At 42.4% G+C, this 19,246-nt stretch overlaps 1 protein-coding gene across 1 annotated transcript in view; it reads left to right on the top strand.

Moving 5' to 3' along the window:
• Nucleotides 1–16,909, top strand: part of LOC149274283 (metabotropic glutamate receptor 4-like) — a 50,549-nt gene extending 33,640 nt beyond the window's left edge. Inside the window, exons 2-10 of the mRNA XM_089505682.1 lie at nt 1,198–1,414; nt 1,626–1,761; nt 2,676–2,830; nt 2,936–3,076; nt 3,473–3,673; nt 12,265–12,401; nt 13,307–14,257; nt 15,095–15,341; nt 16,860–16,909. Coding sequence (XP_089361808.1) covers nt 1,198–1,414; nt 1,626–1,761; nt 2,676–2,830; nt 2,936–3,076; nt 3,473–3,673; nt 12,265–12,401; nt 13,307–14,257; nt 15,095–15,341; nt 16,860–16,909 — 2,235 coding nt within the window. The remainder of the gene's footprint in view (nt 1–1,197; nt 1,415–1,625; nt 1,762–2,675; nt 2,831–2,935; nt 3,077–3,472; nt 3,674–12,264; nt 12,402–13,306; nt 14,258–15,094; nt 15,342–16,859) is intronic.
• The last annotated feature ends 2,337 nt before the right edge of the window (nt 16,910–19,246 follow it).

The following is a 19,246-nucleotide window of genomic DNA, read 5'->3' as shown; positions in this document are numbered from 1 at the left end:
TACGCTAGTAGTAATTATTTAATATTATTACTTTTATTTATAGCTAATTTAATTAACTATTAAGACAAGAAAGAATTATAGAATTATTGATATTACTGATTTTAGATTAGACACTAGTAGATGTCTTGAATGTCTACAGTACACTCTACACTAGTATACTATTACTAACTATAACTGACAAATATATATATAATTTTATAATGAATTCAATTATTAATTATATTAATTAATATTACTGATTTTAAATTAGACACTAGTAGATGAATGTCTACAGTACACTCTACACTAGTATACTATAGAATATATATATATATATGACTGACAAATATATATATATATAATAATGAACTATTAAATTATAGATTCTATTAAATTATTATTTATAAATTCTATTTAATTTATTTAAGCAGGACAGGCAATAGGCACTAGTGCCAGCCCAGGGCAAGGGCACCCCAGTGCCACTGAGGCACTGGGTGCACTGTCAACTCAACAGCACTTACACTACAGTTGATGACAAATTAAATAAAAAAAAATAAATTAATCAAATTATTATTATTAATTATATTAAGTAGCACTGAAGTGAGGATGAAGTACACTGTGAGAAATGGCAGGCTAAGGCTTACCAATCTCACACAGAACAGAACAATCTCTCTCTGTAACGCTCGGATGCAGCACAGCAGTGTTGCCAAAGCAGTCACAGCGAAAAATGAATGGATCTCTCAGGCAAGCTCTGGTCTTATAAAGGCGCCTTCAGAATTCAAAAAACAGCAGCACAGGCATTGGACGAGACCCTTAGCGTGACGTCACAAGAGTGAGCTGATTGGACAGACGAGATCAGCTCACTCCTGTTTGAAATTTTGGCGGCTGCGCGGCAAAAACGAAGACGATCACGAAGAATCTTCGATTCTTCGTGGTTGTGAGTCTTCGTCTTCTCCTACGTTTTGCCGGCACTGTATTCTCTTCGGCGTGTCTTCGGAACGAACAAAAAAACGGCCTCTTCGTGCTCGTTTTCATGTTCGCCCGAAGACGAATGCGCAAGTCTAGTTTTTAGGTATTTAAATATGCAGCCTGTGTTCAGGTTGTCTTTGGTAATGTTATTGCATGGTTTGGGCCAGTCTTTCCTCTTCTAGTCCTTAATTTTTTATGTACCCTTTTACTTGTGCTATTTTACAACAAGTACAATCTCTCTTTCTGCAGATACCCCAGGTGAGTTATGCTTCAACAGCCCCAGACCTAAGTGACAACAGTCGGTATGATTTCTTCTCTCGTGTGGTCCCATCTGATACATATCAGGCTCAAGCCATGGTAGATATTGTGAAGGCCTTGAAGTGGAGTTATGTGTCCACATTGGCATCTGAGGGCAGCTATGGTGAAAGTGGAGTGGAGGCATTTATCCAGAAATCCAGAGAGGATGGTGAGGATACATGTATTTTCTGACAGTTTGACAGCATTAGATCATACAGCATTTTAGCATATGTAACAGTTTGCATTATAGTGCCTTGGCAATTGGACTGTTAGTTTACCCTATTGGTCAATTACCAGGTTTTGTCCATCAATGTGCATGGTAGATTTTATCAAGCTGAGGTAAATACAGAGTATTTTAATGATTTGTATTGCATCTGCAGGTAGTGTGTGTGTAGCACAGTCAGTTAAGATCCCACGGGAGCCCAAAACGGTGGAATTTGACAAGATAATCCGTCGTCTACTGGAGACATCCAATGCCAGAGCAGTCATCATATTTGCCAGTGAAGATGATATCAGGTAAAGGTCATAGGGCCTTTTTTACCTGGTCTCCTCTCTGAACGATGGGGCTAAAATTTGTGAGCATGATTATTTAAAGGGGACTGAAATGAAGTGATGTAATCCTCTTCATGCTGCAGGGACTTGAGGGATCTGTAAAGATTCTGATTGGGTCTCCTGCCATAATCTTTCACTGACTGATCATACAATTAGGAAACAGTTTGTGTATGCTGCAGCCCCAATGACAAAGCTGTCATGGGGCCACAAACACCTATCAAAGCCTCTCCATGGGATTCCTACGATTGCTGTACAGGGGAACACCTGCGATGTCACAGGAGGCATCACAAGTATTGTTCCCCTGTACAGCAATCTGGAGGTTCCACTGTACAGCAATCGTGCAAACTGAGATCCCCAGGATCATAAAAAACCCAGAAGTGGATGTCTAGACAGCATTCCCACTAGGAGATGTGAGAGAAATAAAAAGAAAATAGGGAGATGGAGAGACATAAGGAAAAAAGTAATAGGGAGAGTTGAAAATGATGTAAAAGGCAGAGGAGAAAGACGACAGAAAGGAGAGAATTCAATGGAGAAATAAAAAAAACAAGTGCTAAAAAAGAAGGAATAGAGAGAGAGAGAAGAAAGAAGGGGAAGAAATTAAAAAAAAAATAAAGGGAAAGAAAAAATAGAGAAAGAAAAACAAAGAGAGAGGGAACGGGAAAGGAGAGAAATAAAAAGGGTTACAGGGAGCAAAAACAAGGAAAATACATAAGAATGAGGTAGAGTGGGGAAGAAAAAGAGAGATAAGAAAGAGAGAGAAAAAAAAGTTTTTTGGTCTGCTCCAGATAAACAATGAATTTCTCCAACTTCCTCTATCTTTGCTTACATATTAACCTTCTATCATTTCACTTAATTAATCTTGTTTTCCACCTCCCCAGGGGCGTACTTGCAGCAGCAAGACGAGCTAATCTGACTGGACACTTTATGTGGGTTGGCTCTGACAGTTGGGGTTCCAAGATCTCCCCTGTACTACAGCAGGAAGAGGTTGCAGAGGGAGCTGTCACTATCTTACCGAAGAGGGCATCAGTTAAAGGTATAAAACCTACTGCCATGCTATTTTTCTATCCTCCAGCACTTTTCTTTTTCTGCTACTTTTTCTTTCTTTGCCTTTTAATTCATATATTACTTTCTTTGTTAGGCTTTGATCGTTATTTTTCCACCCGGACTCTAGACAATAACAGGAGGAATGTTTGGTTTGCTGAATTCTGGGAGGACAATTTCCATTGCAGGTTGAGTCGAATTTCACTAAGGAGAGGGGGCCATGGAAAGAAGTGCACTAGTGAGTACCACCTCTCCAAAAACAGACCCCTTCTAAGGCCAGGGCCCATAGTCTGTAGAGAGAAGGCTGGCCCCTAGGCCCTTCCAGGAGAGCTCAAAGCACAGAGCCTTCTGTGACAACAGATATTTAAAAAAAAAATGATTTAATTATGGAAAAGACGTATTTTGATTAAAGTTACAAAAAAGCAGAGACAATAACATTTTTCTTTTACCATATTTTAAAGCTGTCATGTCCACCTCATACTTTCCAATTTTTCTCAAGAGGCATGAAACAGCTAAATTACTTTTGTTAAGTTGTGTCTGGCATTTAAATCTTTCCATTTGAATTTCTGGATGATTTTATTTTTTATAGTGAATATGTTTTGTAATTCCCTTTCTCTTTACCTTTCCTATACAGACCAGGAGAGGATTGGTGTTGGATCTGCATATGAGCAGGAGGGGAAAGTACAGTTTGTGATAGATGCAGTATACGCAATGGCACATGCGCTTCATGCCATGCACAAATCCGTGTGCCCAGGCATTGTTGGTCTCTGTAAAGGCATGAATCCTGTTGATGGAACTGAACTTCTAAAATACATTCGCAGCGTCAACTTTACTGGTAAGATCAGAAATGTAGGCTGTGCAAGACATCACAATACAATACCAAGCAAAGCTTATTTTCAGTAGTTTTGTTTTAACTCTGTTAACATAAGTTTGCTTCTCTGCAATCCATATAGGGATTGCAGAGAAGTGCATCAGACCCTAATGCATGGGATGTCAGTAGGCAGAGGAAGCCTGGCAAGTGCAGCAAAGTGGCCCAGTAAAGTATGTGAAAGTCACTCTTGGCAGGCAGCACTGTGTTATGTTCACTAATCAAATCCATCCAGCTAGAGAAAAGTAATGCACACAAAGTTCACAGAATTGATGCAACCATCATATACATCAGGGGTGTCCAAGTTCTTTCTGTAGTGGGCAACCTCATCATACGTGGGCTACACTCATTTTTCACTGAGATAAAATATGGCCTTTAATAAGATATGCAGATTGAAATAAAGTAAATAACACAAAACCTTTACTTTTCCTCTCGCTGATTTCTGGGTCTACAAAGTTTTGTCCTCTGAAGTGACTACAAATTCAGGAGGGCGTCTTATCTCTGGATAAGTAAAAATATCAAAGTTCAATTGATTCCTACAATAAGCAAAGTGCCAGGAAACAGATGACCAAATACATACACCAGGACAGGCTCTGCCACACCAACATCCAAACACACACACCAGGACAGGCTTTGCCACACCGACGCCCCAACACACACACCAGGACAGGCTCTTATTATTATTATTATCTTTTATTTATATTGCGCCAACAGTTTACGCAGCGCTTAATACAATACATAAATTCAAGGGATATGACAAGACAAGAATTGACAGACTAAGACAAACCGATACATTAGGTGGAGAGAGTCCTGCTGGTAAACTTACAATCTTGAGGGAATGGGGTGACAAACATAAGGCACAGAGAAAGGGTGAGAGGTAGTGTGGTGGTTGTATCAATGACAAGGAAGTTCTAGCAGCTAAGATGGTATGCTTCTCTGAAGAAGTGGGTTTTGAGATGTTTCTTGAATGTCGGGAGGGAGGGTGAATGCTGAATGTTCCTTGGGAGTAGATTCCAAAGATATGGGATAGCTCGAGTGAAATCTTGGTAGACGGGAAAAGGAAGAGGTGATAAGTGAGGAGGAGCGCCTTAGCCCATGGGAAGAACGTAGGGATTGAGTAGGAGAGTATTTGCTAATGAGGTCAGAAATGTATGGAGGAACAGTATTATGGATTATGGATTATTTTAAATTTAATTCTAAAGGTAATTGTGAGCCAGTGGAGGGTTTCACAGAGTGGGGAAGCAGAAGAGGAGCAACGTGCAAGGAAGATAAGCCTAGCAGTGACATTTAGGACAGACTGTAGAGGAGAGAGTCGAGACAATGGAATTCCAACCAGAAGAGTGTTGCAGTAGCCAAGACGGGAAATGATAAGTGAATGAACCAGAGTTTTGGTGGATTCTTGGGTGAGGAATGGGCGGATATGGCTGGCGAGGGACTGAATGTGAGGCATGAAGGAAAGGTTAGAGTCAAGGATGACCCCAAGGCATCGGGCCTGGTTAGTAGGAGAGATAGCCGTGTTGTTAATGGTGATAGAGAATTCAGGTAGTGGAGTGGAGATGGAGGGAGGGAAGATAATGAGTTCAGTTTTAAAAAGATTAAGTTTCAGGTAGCGTTGTGACATCCATGAAGAAATAACAGACAAGCAATTGGTAATACGGGACACGAGAGATCAGGAGAAAACAGGTAGATTTGGGTATCATCTGCATATAGATGATACTGGAGGCCAAATGAGTTGATTAGTTTGCCAAGAGATGAAGTATAACGAGAGAACATCAGAGGGCCAAGGACTGAACTTTGGGGGACACCAACCGAAAGTAGAAGGGGCGATGAAGTCTTGCCAAAGAAGTTGACAGAGAAGGAACGGTTAGACAGATATGAGGAGATCCAGGAGAGAGCTGTATCTCGAATGCCTATAGAAGCAAGTGAGTCTAGAAAAAGGTGGTGATCACACCAATGCACATGGGGCAGTACACACGGGTGTAGGGGGGGATACATTAAAACCAAAGGGGGACCTGGCTGGGGCATCAATACACAAGGGGACACACAAAAAACAAACCAGTGTGGAAAGCATTTTTTATGCTTTTTGTAGATTAACCCATACTGATGTGGGTGTTGGTGTGGCAAACGTCTGTCCTGGTGTGTCGGTGTTGCAGAGCCTGTCCTGGTATGTGTTTTTGGGTGTCAGTGTAGCAGAGCCTGTCCTGGTGTGTGTGTCAGTGTGTCAGAGCCGGGTCTGGTGTGTGTGTGTTTGGGTGTCGGTGTGGCAGAGCCTGTCCTGTTGTATGTGTTTGGGTGTCGGTGTGGGAGAGCCTGTCCTGGTGTGTGTGTGTCTGGTGTGCCCGTGTGTCAGAGCCTAGTCTGGTGTGTGTGTGTGTTTGGGTGTTGGTGTGGCAGAGCCTGTCCTGGTGTGTGTGTTTGGGTGTCGGTGTGGCAGAGCCTGTCCTGCTGTGTGTGTTTGGGTGTCAGTGTGGCAGAGCCTGTCCTGGTGTGTGTGTCTGGTGTGCCGTTGTTGCAGAGCCTGTCCTGGTGTGTATTTGGCTATCTGTTTCCTGGCACTTTACTTTCAGTAGGAATAAATACATTTTTAGTTATCCAGAGATAAAATGCCCTACTGAATTTGTAGTCACTTCAGAGGACAAAACTTTCTAGACCCAGAAACCAGTGGGAGGAAAAGTAAGGTTTTCTGTTATTTACTCTGTTTCAATTGGCATATTTCATTAAAAAGGATTAGTGGCACTAAATTGTGGCTTCAGACGTCCCGTGTATGATGACTTTTTTTTTTAAGTGTACTGATTACTCTCAATCCCATCACATTAAATCAAAATGTGTTAGAAAATCAAGAAAAAGATAGGTATGGATAGTGGGCTGATTCGGTGGCGCAACGGGCCACTTGACTAGACTTGCCCCCAGGCCTTAGGCTGCGAGCCCTTCCCTCTATGCGCTATGAAGCCCAAAGTGAAATCATTTTGAAGAGACTACAGATACACACGAAGAGGCAGATACATGGCCCTTGTCGATCTGTTGTTAAGATACAAATGCAATGAATATGATGGGCTGTATCATTTGTAATTTGGCTACAGTGTATGGTGATTAACCCCTTAATGACACAGCCCGTACATGTACGGGCTCAAAATTCATTGTTTTCAATGGGACCGCCCATTGTCCTTAAGGGGTTAATAAAATGATATTCATTATTTTCACATTGTATTATTCAGTGAAGTGTTATTTGTATTGTTTCTACTTACAGTAACTACTTTTTGTATAGTACTGTTCTCTTAGCTTAAATGGACAATGTTTATGACACCCCTACTATAGAAGAATACTCCCCTCCTCCATGGTCCAGCTATTTTTCTTTTCATTTGCTGTTTTGTGCATTTATTTATTTTTTTTTGTAAATCAAAGTTTATTATTTTACAACAAGGTTGTACCCTCCTTCGGTATGACAGCTATCGTAGCCGCCAAAGTATGGGGATGGAAGCGTTCCCCCTTCAAAATAGAATTAAACACAGAGACCAATTGGGGACCCAAAATATCAAAAAACTTTTTATAATAGGCCAGAGAGAGACCGTCTGGACCCGGACACTTACCAGATTTAGAAAGCTTAATCGCCCTAGACAATTCGTCCAGAGAAATCGGAACCTCCAACTGCGCAGAGTCTGAAGTGGGCAGACGACGGGGTAAGTATCGGGATAAATATTGAGCAATAGCCAATCTACGAGTCTCCGTATCCCCAGAGGAGTCGTGTGTAGGGGAGCGATTGTAGAGGTTAGAAAAGAAGGCCACAAATTCGTGCGCGATTTCCGACGGAAGGTATCGCAAGATACCTCCAGCAGAACGAATTCTAGGTATATAGGAAAGTTGTCTCCTCTTGCGTAAAGCGCGGGCTAAATATTTCCCTGGCTTGTTCCCGTGTTCATAAAATAGGGCCTTAAAACGAACGAAAGATCTCTGAGCCTGGTCATTGAGGATAGCAGCGAGTTCCGTACGTAGCGCAAGTAAACGCGTAAAGTCAGCAGCCACCATCGTGTCCTTATGAATCCCCTCCAACCTCTCTATCTGCAGATATAATGCGCTAAGCTTTTGAGCATGGGCTCTCTTCTTAGCAGCCCCCAATCTAATAAGCTGACCACGGACAACACATTTATGTGCTTCCCAAATAGTAGGAAGAGGCAGATCTGGAGTCACATTGGACAAAAAATTGTTGCGTAAGGTCTCGGCAGTATCCTCCGAGGCAAGGGCATCATTAAGCAGAGACTCGTTCAACCTCCAATAGCTCTGGGTTGGCCGGGACAGGGGGGATTTAAGTGTCAAGGACAGGGGAGCATGGTCAGACCACGTAATGGCTCCATATCGAGCAGCAAGCAGGAGAGGGAGATTATAGTGAGTAATAAACAGACAGTCAATGCGAGAGTACCTGTTGTGCGGATTAGAATAAAAACTAAAATCTTTGTCAGAAGGATGAAGGGCCCTCCAACAATCCACCAATTGCTCAGACGTGAGCAAAGAGTGGATACGTTTTAAGACATGAGAGGGGGTCTGAGATACCCCCGCGGACGTATCCAAACGAGGAGACAGAGCTACATTGAGATCCCCACCGAAAATTAACAGCCCCTCCTGAAATCGGCGCAAGGCTCGAAATGTTTTAGAAAGCCACAGGTGCTGCCCAGTATTAGGGACATAGACATTTGCAAACGTGTACCAGGCATCGGCAAGCTTACCCTTCACAAAGAGGAATCTACCCTCCGGGTCTGCTAAATGAGTGACATCAGTAAGCGGGACATGGTTAGAAAACAAAATAGCAACCCCTTTCGACTTAGAGTGCGGATTGTTACTGAAATAGGCAACAGGGTAATCGCGTGACCTCAGGTGAGGATGAGCCCCCTCTCGAAAATGAGTCTCCTGAATAAACGCTATAGAAGCACGTTGACGCTTTAAATCCCTAAGCAGAATTGAACGTTTCTCAGGGACATTAAGCCCCTTGGCATTGATCGAGAGCACAACAAGATCGGCAGGTCGAGAAGTCATAGCGCAGGATGAAATCAATGGGAGGTAAATCGTCCCCCAAAGCGCGAGTCAGGATCTCCCAGGTAAAGGAAGAAGGGAAAAGGAAGAGGAAAAGGAGAGAGAACCACAGCAACAAAAAAAGGGGGGGAGGGGGAAACACACCAGGAGAGGAAGACAAAAACAAAGAAAGTGGTAGGCACAAAGCAACCTACAACCACACAGACAGACAGATAAACAAACAGGGAGGGGAGGGGGGGGGACAAACACCAGGAGAGGAAGACGAAGACAATGAAAGGTAGGAGGTACAACTGAACAAACAAACAAATATACAGGGGGGGGGAAACAATCCCCACCCTCCAAATGAATACCTAGGGCATCAGCTGGAAGAGGGTACCCTGGAAGGCCCAGAAACAGCAGGACCACAGCGTTCCACCAGCACCGCACGACGCCTACGGTAAGAGGCAGAGTGACAACTGAAAAAAGAATCGGGCAAAAAACAAAACAAAAACTACAAAAGTAACCAAAGAGAACACGAGACCCACCATCGGTCCCCGGTATACAAGGTAACGCATCGCAGTATCAACGCAAATCCCCCCCCCAGAGCAGCCCTACCCCCCACCCCCAAAACTAAAAGAAGGCACAATTAGCGATCAAGGGGGCATGTCCCCAAATGCACGAAATGAGATGAAATCACGGCATGGTTGCGGAACTTTAATCGCCACATAGACACAAACGAAGGAGAACAGCCGACAGGAGAAGGTCGATGTAAAAGAAAATATTGTTTATGTTTCCCCCAGTACACAAGTATATGCATAACCCGTAATGACCGAAAAGTGAGCGATCGCAGAATGCTACAGTCCCATAAAGGCAGCACATCAGTGGGCAAAGGGCAATACTAAGAAGTTAGCGCAAAGGAAAATAAACAAGAACAGAAAACCCAAGCCGCCCCCCACCCAAAAGTGCCGAAACCCTCCCCCCCCGCACCCCAACGATAATTGCCCATAACCAGCCCATAGACACTCCACACAACTTCACAAGGCCCGGGGTATCCACAAGTGGAAAAGCCCAACAGTAGTAAATATAATGTAGGCATAGTAAACCTGAACAACCCCCCCCCCCCCACCGAGCCGTAGAGAAAAAGAAAACAACCAAAACCCCCCCCAAAACAAACATAAACAGTTCCGCACGGCGACCCGGCCAACGGGGGTGCAGAAATCTCGACGCAGGATAGCGTCCACAAGGGAGGTAGGAGGGAGCAGGACGCCCAATCAAAATCACGAAGCAGGGTCCAAAAAAAAAAAAAAAAAAAGGGGGGGGGCAAGGCAGGAGCCCAGGTCCAAAGGCAATGGTAAGGGGAGAAATGTTCCAGGAGTAGGCAACCAGGAGGTTTGCCAACGGAGCCGCGGAGGCGGCCGCCACCTGACAGAACAGCAGGAACACATCACAGGGTGCTCACTCCTCAGGATCCGTCGCCTCTGGAGCCCTAGTACTCAGACGCCCGGTGCGGGGAGCACGGTCAAGCATCCTCACCCCTCGACGTGAAGAAAGCACTTCTCCGCTGCCAGAACCACGCTCCGCCGGGACAGCAGGCATATTCCAATCCGGGATGCGAAGTGCAGGTAGGTGGAAGTCCCGGAGGAATGCCGACAACTCGCGATGGAAGCGGAGCGAATAAGTAGATCCTCCAGAGCGCACATTAAGGCTGAAGGGGTAACCCCAATGGTACGGAATGCCACGACTCCGGAGCTCAGCCGTAAGAGGTCGTAGCACTCTCCGATTCTGGAGCGTGATATCGGAGACATCCTGGAATAGGGTGACCGCAGAGCCATTGAAAGTCCAGGAGCCCACCTCCCGCGCACGCCGCACAATCTGCTCCTTTAGCTGGAAGTCGGTAACACAACAAATGATGTCCCTCGGTGGCGCTGTCGGGGGACCCCTAGGTCTCAAAGCTCTGTGAGCCCGATCCAAAGAGACCACAGCCTCGGGAGGCCTCCCCAAGAGGCTGTTAAACAGGCGGGCCACAAGACCCCTAACATCCTCAGGTGTATGGGTAGTCTCCTCCGGAAGACCCCGAATGCGCACATTGTGGAGTCGGCCCCTGTTGTCGAGGTCCTCCAACCTCCTCCGATATTCGGCCAGATAAAAGGCATGGTGGGCAGAAGAGGACTCCAGGGCAGATGTTCTCTGAGCCTGGTGAGCAGAATCAGCCTCCCGGAGCGCAAGGCGACGGTCCAGCCCATCCAGGTCGGCCCTAATGCCCGCCACGGCGTCGGTCACGGTCTGTTTCAGTTCCGACAGCAACTTGCTAAAGTCCTCGCGCCATGGAGCCGATGAAAAAAGCTGGCGAACATCCGCGGAACAGGTAGGTACATCAGGCACTCCCGTAGCTATATCCTCCTGCCTATCCTCGGAATCGTGGGAACCCATGGGTGAAGGCGCCTCGTGGTCGTCAGGGGCCTGCGAGGCCAACACCGCTGGGGTGCGAAAATACTCCCGAAGGGATGCCGCCGAGGACATGGCACCCTCCCCAGTCCCCGACGGGGTGGAGGACTGTCGCCTGTTACGCACCATAAGTGCAAATGATAGCGATTCAGTGCTAATAATACCGGGGGACCGACGGAGCTCAGGTCTCAAGCAGCCATCTTCTCCAACAGTTGGCCACGCCCCCTGTTTTGTGCATTTAGAGCCCTTCAGACTCATCGTGGTCTGCAGAGAAGCTCTCTACAGTGATATTTGACATTAGCTTGTTTAAGAGACAAGTTTGGGTGCTGGCAGGGTCCGGTTCTGAACTATGAAGCAATCACATAATGCATTCAAAATATATGAACCTCCCAGTTCGCATATGTAAGATAAAACTAGTGATGCTGCAGTTTGTTTAACTGAACAGCATCAGTGAAGCAAACTGTGTATCAGGACAAAGAGGAAATGTCACATTGTAGGTTTTATCAGATCATAACTCTTAACTTATGCCTATAAACAACATCTTTTTTGTCTATTACAAAAATCCTATGTTTATTTCTGTTTTGCTGCATCTGGAATGCATCAAATTTTTTTTTTACATTTCTGCTTGACAGTCCCAGATGAAGTCCCAGTCCTGTAACAAGTACATGGGCTCAAAATATGATTTCTTTGCAATATATTGTGGAAGATAATGAGAAATTTACATCAAAAGCTCTTGCTATGCCTTTTGTGAAATTACGGTATTATTGTGAAATAGCTTAAATAACTTTATATCCCTTTGTTAAATAAAAATAAACAGACAAATATGCAATTTGTATGGATCACCTAAAGACAAATAGGACATTTTTTCCCAGTTTTTAGGGGACATTTAAATACCATTAGTGGTGAAAAGCTTAAATGCCTGTAACTGCTTCCTAAAACTATTTATTAATTAAAGTGACCCTGTATGCATAGATGTAGTGACTATCAATCATGATATTAGGGATGTTTTATGATATAATAAATAAATAAAACATACTGTAAATTATAAACAATGATAAGCGTACTGGTAATCATGCCTGTCAGTGATGACCTATTTATTTAATATTTTTCAGGCATTGCAGGGACCCCTGTGACATTTAATGAAAATGGTGATGCTCCTGGGCGCTATGAAATCTACCAGTACCAAATTCACAATGGCAGTACTGAGTACAAGGTTATTGGACAGTGGGCGGATCATCTGCATCTTAAGGTGAGTGAGAATAACATTCTTCCATTTTTGCTTCATTTAAAAGGGTAATTGAGCAATGAAAGGTGGAAGGCAGGTCATGGTTTCCACGATATTGTTGCATCCCCCGCTACATTTGGTGTAGTCGATCCGCACGCTTCATATCTGACCTGCATTTACCTCGTTTGATGTCTTCTACCTGTATTATATTTGCATGTTGGTCGGATGTTGTGCCTTTGTGTCCGATGTTCTGTGATGTGTTTATTTTATCATACGTGCAATAAACGGAGAATTGAAAAAAAAAAAAGAAAAAAAAAAAGGTGGAAGGCAGTGCTTTTATTAGTTAGAAATAGACTTGTGCATTTGGATTCATATGAATTGTAAAAAAATTTGCCAATTTCCTTAAACCTTACGAATGTCTGAAAATGAGGAGGAACCCCCAATGAAACAAAAGAAGTAGAGCACTCTAAAATTTCATTGTTCTCACACTTCACTCACTTTCTCTCACCCAAAAGGACAGGAAACAAAATGCATAATCCAGAAAGGAATGGACTAAAAAAATTGTCTGAATCATTTTTGGTCCATTTGCACAAGTCTAGATAGAAATACTTTTTTAACACAATACATAAAACAAGTTTAATGGACCCCTTCTTCAGATCAAATATACATCTGATTAAGGGACCTCTGAACTTTTAAAAGCCTATGTGATGTCAATAGCTATTATCTTTTATATGGAATCAGAAGTTTAGAGACACAGAACATAGAAGGTAATTAAGGGCTAAAATATACAGACTGTTTTTAAATGACTTTATTCACCTAAATCTTCTTTCCCATTCCTATTTCATTATACTAGTTTATATGTGTTTTTGCTTCCTAATGAATTAACTCATGGTCTGTTCCTTTTGTCTTCTTCTTTTGCTCTTTAAAAGATTGATCAAATGCACTGGCCAGGTACCCCTTCCTCCTCCCATTTCCCACAGATTCCCACATCTGTTTGCAGCCAGCCCTGCCGTCCAGGTGAGCGTAAGAAGGTAGTTAAAGGTATACACTGCTGTTGGCACTGCGAGAGATGTGATGGTTACCAGTACCAATATGACACTTACACCTGCAAGAGATGCCCAAGTCACATGCGACCCAACGTGAACCACACCTCCTGTATCCCCATTCCTGTAATCAAGTTGGAGTGGAGCTCACCCTGGGCTGTAGTGCCCCTTCTGTTGGCTGTGCTGGGCATCATAGCAACTCTTGTAGTGGTTGGAACCTTCATACGATACAACGACACACCGATTGTAAAAGCCTCAGGCCGTGAGCTGAGCTACGTCCTGCTAACTGGCATCTTCCTGTGTTACGTTAATACCTTTATCATGGTGGCTGAGCCAGGCTATGGCACATGCTCTTTGAGAAGAGTTTTTTTGGGTCTGGGAATGAGTATCAGTTATGCTGCCCTCCTCACTAAGACAAATCGTATCTACCGCATTTTTGAGCAAGGTAAAAGGTCTGTCAGTGCCCCTCGATATATTAGCCCATCCTCTCAGCTAGTTATTACTGCCAGCCTCTCTTCAGTTCAACTCCTGGGAGTCCTTATATGGTTTTTGGTCAACCCATCCCAGCCAGTGGTGGATTATGAGAACCAACGCACACCAGACCCACAGCAAGCACGAGGGGTGCTAAAGTGCGACATCTCGGACCTGTCCCTTATCTGCCTATTGGGTTACAGCATGCTTCTCATGGTGACCTGCACTGTCTATGCTATCAAAACACGAGGTGTTCCTGAGACTTTTAATGAAGCAAAGCCGATTGGTTTTACCATGTATACCACCTGCATTGTGTGGCTGGCCTTCATCCCGATTTTCTTTGGCACTGCTCAGTCAGCTGAAAAGGTAAAAAAAGGGTTATGTAGTATAAGTTTGTGCGTGGATTTGTCTACTGTGTAGCAGAGTGTTGTATCACAGTGTAGTTAATGCATGACCTCCGTATTATAAGTCAGTAATGAGTATGATGACTACAAGTAGGTCTGTACACACAATGAAGTATTTACCTTTGGGGTTGCCCTAAGCTCAACCTAGGGCAGCATCCCCAGCCAGATCCCTTTGTGGTCGGCATCCCAAATAGAATAAAAGGCATCACTCTACTTTAAAAAATGGAGCGCCAGGGTATGACATCATATCCCGGCGCACTGTGTCTTAAAGGCATGCAGGGCCTTTTAATGAAGTCCATGGAGGCTGTGCCTCCATTGCATAAACAGGCCTGTGGGGGGAGATCAAACATCTCCCTTGTATAGGACCATTTTGCAGCTGAAGTGATGCCCCCTGGACCTGCTGCCCTAGGTCTAGTAAGCCTAGGGCCAGGATACCTCACTGTGTACAGGCTCACCAAAGTGTGTTTCAGTCATTGTGGAAGTGGTTTATTCTATAGACCAAAACATTGCATGTGTATATTATTAACCATTAACCATTAACTTTGCCTGCTCTTTTTCCCCTTAAAATTCTAATGCTGTATAATTGTTGATATTTCTAGTATTAAAATGAAAAGCATGCCTTTTTCTGGAATGCTGTATTTCAGGAGTCCATGTAATCATTAAAATTATGTGTATGTATATTGGTCCCTCTAAATTGTCATCAGAGCTGATGATAAAATAATGCATTCATGTGAATTTTATGCTCCAGTCATGCTTTTTTTAAAGGATTTTACAATGTGACTCAATCTCTTGTTTTCAGATGCACATCCAGACTACAACACTGACCATTTCAGTCAGTTTGAGTGCCTCAGTATCCCTGGGGATGCTCTATATGCCCAAGGTCTATGTTATCCTTTTCCATCCCGAACAGAATGTCCCCAAGCGCAAGCGCAGCCTCAAGGCTGTTGTAACTGCAGCCACAATGAGCAACAAGTTTACCCAAAAGGGAGGCTATAGACCTAATGGGGAGGCCAAGACAGAGCTATGTGACAGCATGGAGACACAAGGTAATAATAATTTTGTCAACCCAGAGTCAGGTTTGCAGCATTGTAATAAACCAAATATGGGAGCACAACAGCCTATATAACAGATATAGCTCTAGCAAGTAGGGCCCTACACACCTGTGACAGTTTGTCCAAACATTTACATTTTTCTGTATAACCTCCTTGTACAGTGCTACAGATCCTGTTGGCAGTATATAAATAAACATGATGATAATAAATATATTTGACTATATTACCCAATTCTGTTATTCCATTAATATTTCAAACAGAACCAAGCTAAAAGTCCACAAAGAAAAAAATGATTTAACCAGTCCATAAACAGAGGGTTGCCTCCCATCAGACATGTTGCAGCCATAGAGCCTTGTTGCCTCTAGGCCACGTACCTCCTAAATAAACAATTATTTATCAATAACTTAATTTATTTTGTCCAGCTAATGATGCAGTCAGGATTCATCATCTCACTCAGTGGTTCAATGTCACTGAGTTACATCTTTATAAATTCATCAGTAACCTAAGGGCCCTGCATTGCATACATTGAAATTACTCTGAACATTTCCAAAACACTAAGAATCAACGTATAGTGTTTGTCCATTACCAGTGTGCAGATGTTCAGCATGTACACTATGCATTATCTGTGCATAGCATCTGGGTTATGTAGAGATATCCACTCATTACACAGTAAATCACGTCGACCATCACTGTATTTGTAGGCAACTAAGACTGCTTTATGCTTACTAACAATACATAAGGATACTCCCTATCTCTGCATATATTACAGCAGGAAAACTGGGCAGACTAGATAGGCCTAATGGTTCTTATGAACTTTCGGTTCCCTGTCTATTTTTCCGCAGCTCTTCTTCTCTTGCCCCTTCTTGTTTATCTTTCCTCTGTCTTCTTTAATCGTCTCCTACTCCTTGATATCAGCTCCATTAACCAGGCCTCCTGGAGCGCTTCCGCGAAAGGGCGGAGGAGCCTCCGTGCACACCCTCTCCCCAGATTGGAGGAACGAGGGAGAGGCTGCCCGCGTGGGGTGAGCTGTAGATCTGGCCTTTTGCGGAAGTACTCCAAGAACCCAGAATGATGGAGACAAGAGAGTTGCAGAAACGTTTCTCTTTCTCTGCGAAACCGAGAGGAGAAGCGAATCTGTGGAAAGCGGTCAAGGTAGAAGGTAGAGAGACATTGAAAGAGCGTGTGAGAGAGCAAGTAAGAGTGTGAGACAGCATGAGAGAGTGTAAGAGTGAGTGAGAGAGAATGTAAATAAGTAAGTGAGAGTGAGAAAGCAATGAAAATTCAGAGCTCTTTGCTTCTTTTTCTTTTGTTTTATTTTTGGAATGCGCAAGTCTAATGTTTATATTATAGACAGAGCCAATTGCTTGCTTTTGGGTTCTTATAGAAATGGAATGAATACTGCCATGCTTGGTTATGTCTTTGGTTCTTGACTCTTTAAGATGCTTTGCTATGAAGCACAATATACTTATTTCCATTAATGACAGCACTCATATGTTTACTTTTCTTTCCTAGCTCTGGCCAGTAAACCAATGTACGTCAGCTACAGTAACCATGCTATATAAACAATGCTGTTTGAAAGCGCCTTTGAGAAGTGGGAGGGGCCAAACCACTGAGTCAAGTCAGCTACTGCTCCCTGCTGAAAAACAGGACCAGTCAGGACAGCTAGTCAATCTGTCATGGAGTAGAACAGCGGAACTGGCACAGGTGGCAGAAAAAAAGGTGTATTACAGTTTTAAAGCCACAGCTGTGAGAAGGATACATTTTGCCCCTCCTCTCTTTTTTAGGATCAAGAGACGTATCTTTGCCCCTTCTGTTAATATTTATATTGTCCTCTGTTCTGTCAGTTTAAAGGCTTGTATTAATATATTTGTTGTTTTCTTGCTTTTCTAAACTGTATTGTTCTACCATATGGGACTGTTTTTCTATAGCAACATTTTTTCTGTTGAGTTCATGCTAATTTGTACATTATTCCATTGCCCTTTTGCTTTATAGTTTGTGTTCTTTAAAATAGGAGCTATACGTTGAGCTTACCATAATCTTTTTGTGCCCTGTTTTTTATGAAATTCCATTTTTCTATCCAATTTTATATTTAAAGTGCCAGTTAAAATCAAACATTTTTTCTTCTCATTTTTGTTTCAGTTGTATACAATTCTGGTTATTTTTAAATTACAGTATTAATCCACATTGTAAGAAACCGAAATACATTTTAGTTTTATTTTGCCTGTTAAAATAAAATATTGCTTGCAGTCCTATTAATGTATTCAGTTAGGATCATTATGAAATGTTTAATTACTTATTCCTTTTAATGTATGGAAAATAGAATATTTTAAACAAACTTTTAATGCTAACACAGTACAATTGTTTTAAATTCAAATTTTTACTTTCTGCTGTTGTGGTTTCTGAATGTTTTAGTAATTTATATCATCTCTATCCCCTTTACAAGCTACTGTCAACTTTCTCACCGCTCCTCGTCTTTGTCTGTTTTCCTCATATATATACCATTGCGCTAAATAACCTTCCGCACAAACAGAACTAGGTTAAATTGATATTATTAAGCTTTTTATGTAATTAAGTACATTCTATTATTTTAAACACAATTCTAAAAGAGAGGATTTTTATTTTAAAGCTTTTCATACTTTACACACATTATGAAAGGAGTTACTTTAAATTGGTGAATGGAAAATGACAACATTTTTTAAAGTTGTGTTTTGTTTCATGATGATCATCATGGTTCTTGTAAAACCTTGTTTCCCCCATGGTCAGTTTGCATTGTATCTTGTTATGGACGGCAAAAAAGTATCACTTCCACACAAACCCTGTGCGGTGCCTGCGTTTATGCAAAATTGTGTGCATGAAAATCACAGAGAGTCTTGAAAAAAATAATTCTTTTCTACCTGATATTTTCTAATAAAAAAATAAAACATATTTAAAAAGTGGAACTTATTTAAGATTTGTAGCTCTGTTGTACATGCATGTAATCAGAACAAGAAATATTTTTGGTATTTTTATCAAATGTAAGAGCAAAATAGAAGACATTTATGTGAGGCTCAACCTAGCATACATAAGATTAGGTCAATACTGTATGTGTGTTTTGTTTATGTAAATTCTGAATAGTCTGATGGGGATCTCCCATTGTTACACCCAGAGATTTAGAGTTTTTTCATCAAACTCAGATCCCATGCAGATTCTCAGGATCACAAAGTCTAGAACTTCTTCTTCTTGTATCACAATTGACAATTGGTGCTTTTCTTATTCAGAATATCTTTACTTTCCATTGACCAATGTTTTTGATGATATATAGTTAGATTGTTAAAATCTAAAGTGTTGAGATCTACTCATTAGTATTTCCAGATATTACAATATGTCATATAAAGTTGGATTGTACCCTTTCTATTTAGGGTGTAATGTCACACAATGCATTTTGTGAGATAATTTAAAATAACACACATTAACACATAGTGGTACCAAAGGTTGTGCCCAACTCTTGCGCGCTTACAATCTATTCGAGTAGTATAAGAGGACTGCTTGGATACAAGTGAGTTGATTAAATCAAGGTTGATCTGTAAAGATTGTTAATTAAATCAGGGTTATCTGTAGGGGTTGTTGATCATCCAGATTGGTTGATTAGGATACTGGCTGAGTGTTAAGCATCAAGGTTCTATAGTCTATTCATTAGCCCTAAGATGCTGCTTTTTGTTGAAATGTGAATCCAGGAGGTATCAGGGACTCCCTCAATGAAAATATTCCTTGAAAATTCCTTGCCTAAAAACATTGGGCATAAATGAAACATGGCATTTGATGTATCCAAGGGCAAAGTATAGCAGGCCCCCTAACTGTCCCGATTTAGGCAGGACAGTACTGATTTGGGGGCTCTGTCCTGCTGTCCCGCATAGCCCTAG

This window comes from Sceloporus occidentalis, unplaced genomic scaffold (genome assembly GCF_023333645.1).
Source record: "Sceloporus occidentalis isolate IW3139 unplaced genomic scaffold, rSceOcc1.0.p SCAF_339, whole genome shotgun sequence".
Classification (NCBI taxonomy): Eukaryota; Metazoa; Chordata; class Lepidosauria; order Squamata; family Phrynosomatidae; genus Sceloporus; species Sceloporus occidentalis.
The sequence above is the reverse complement of the archived record's forward strand: the minus strand, read 5'-3'. Positions and strand labels throughout refer to the sequence as shown.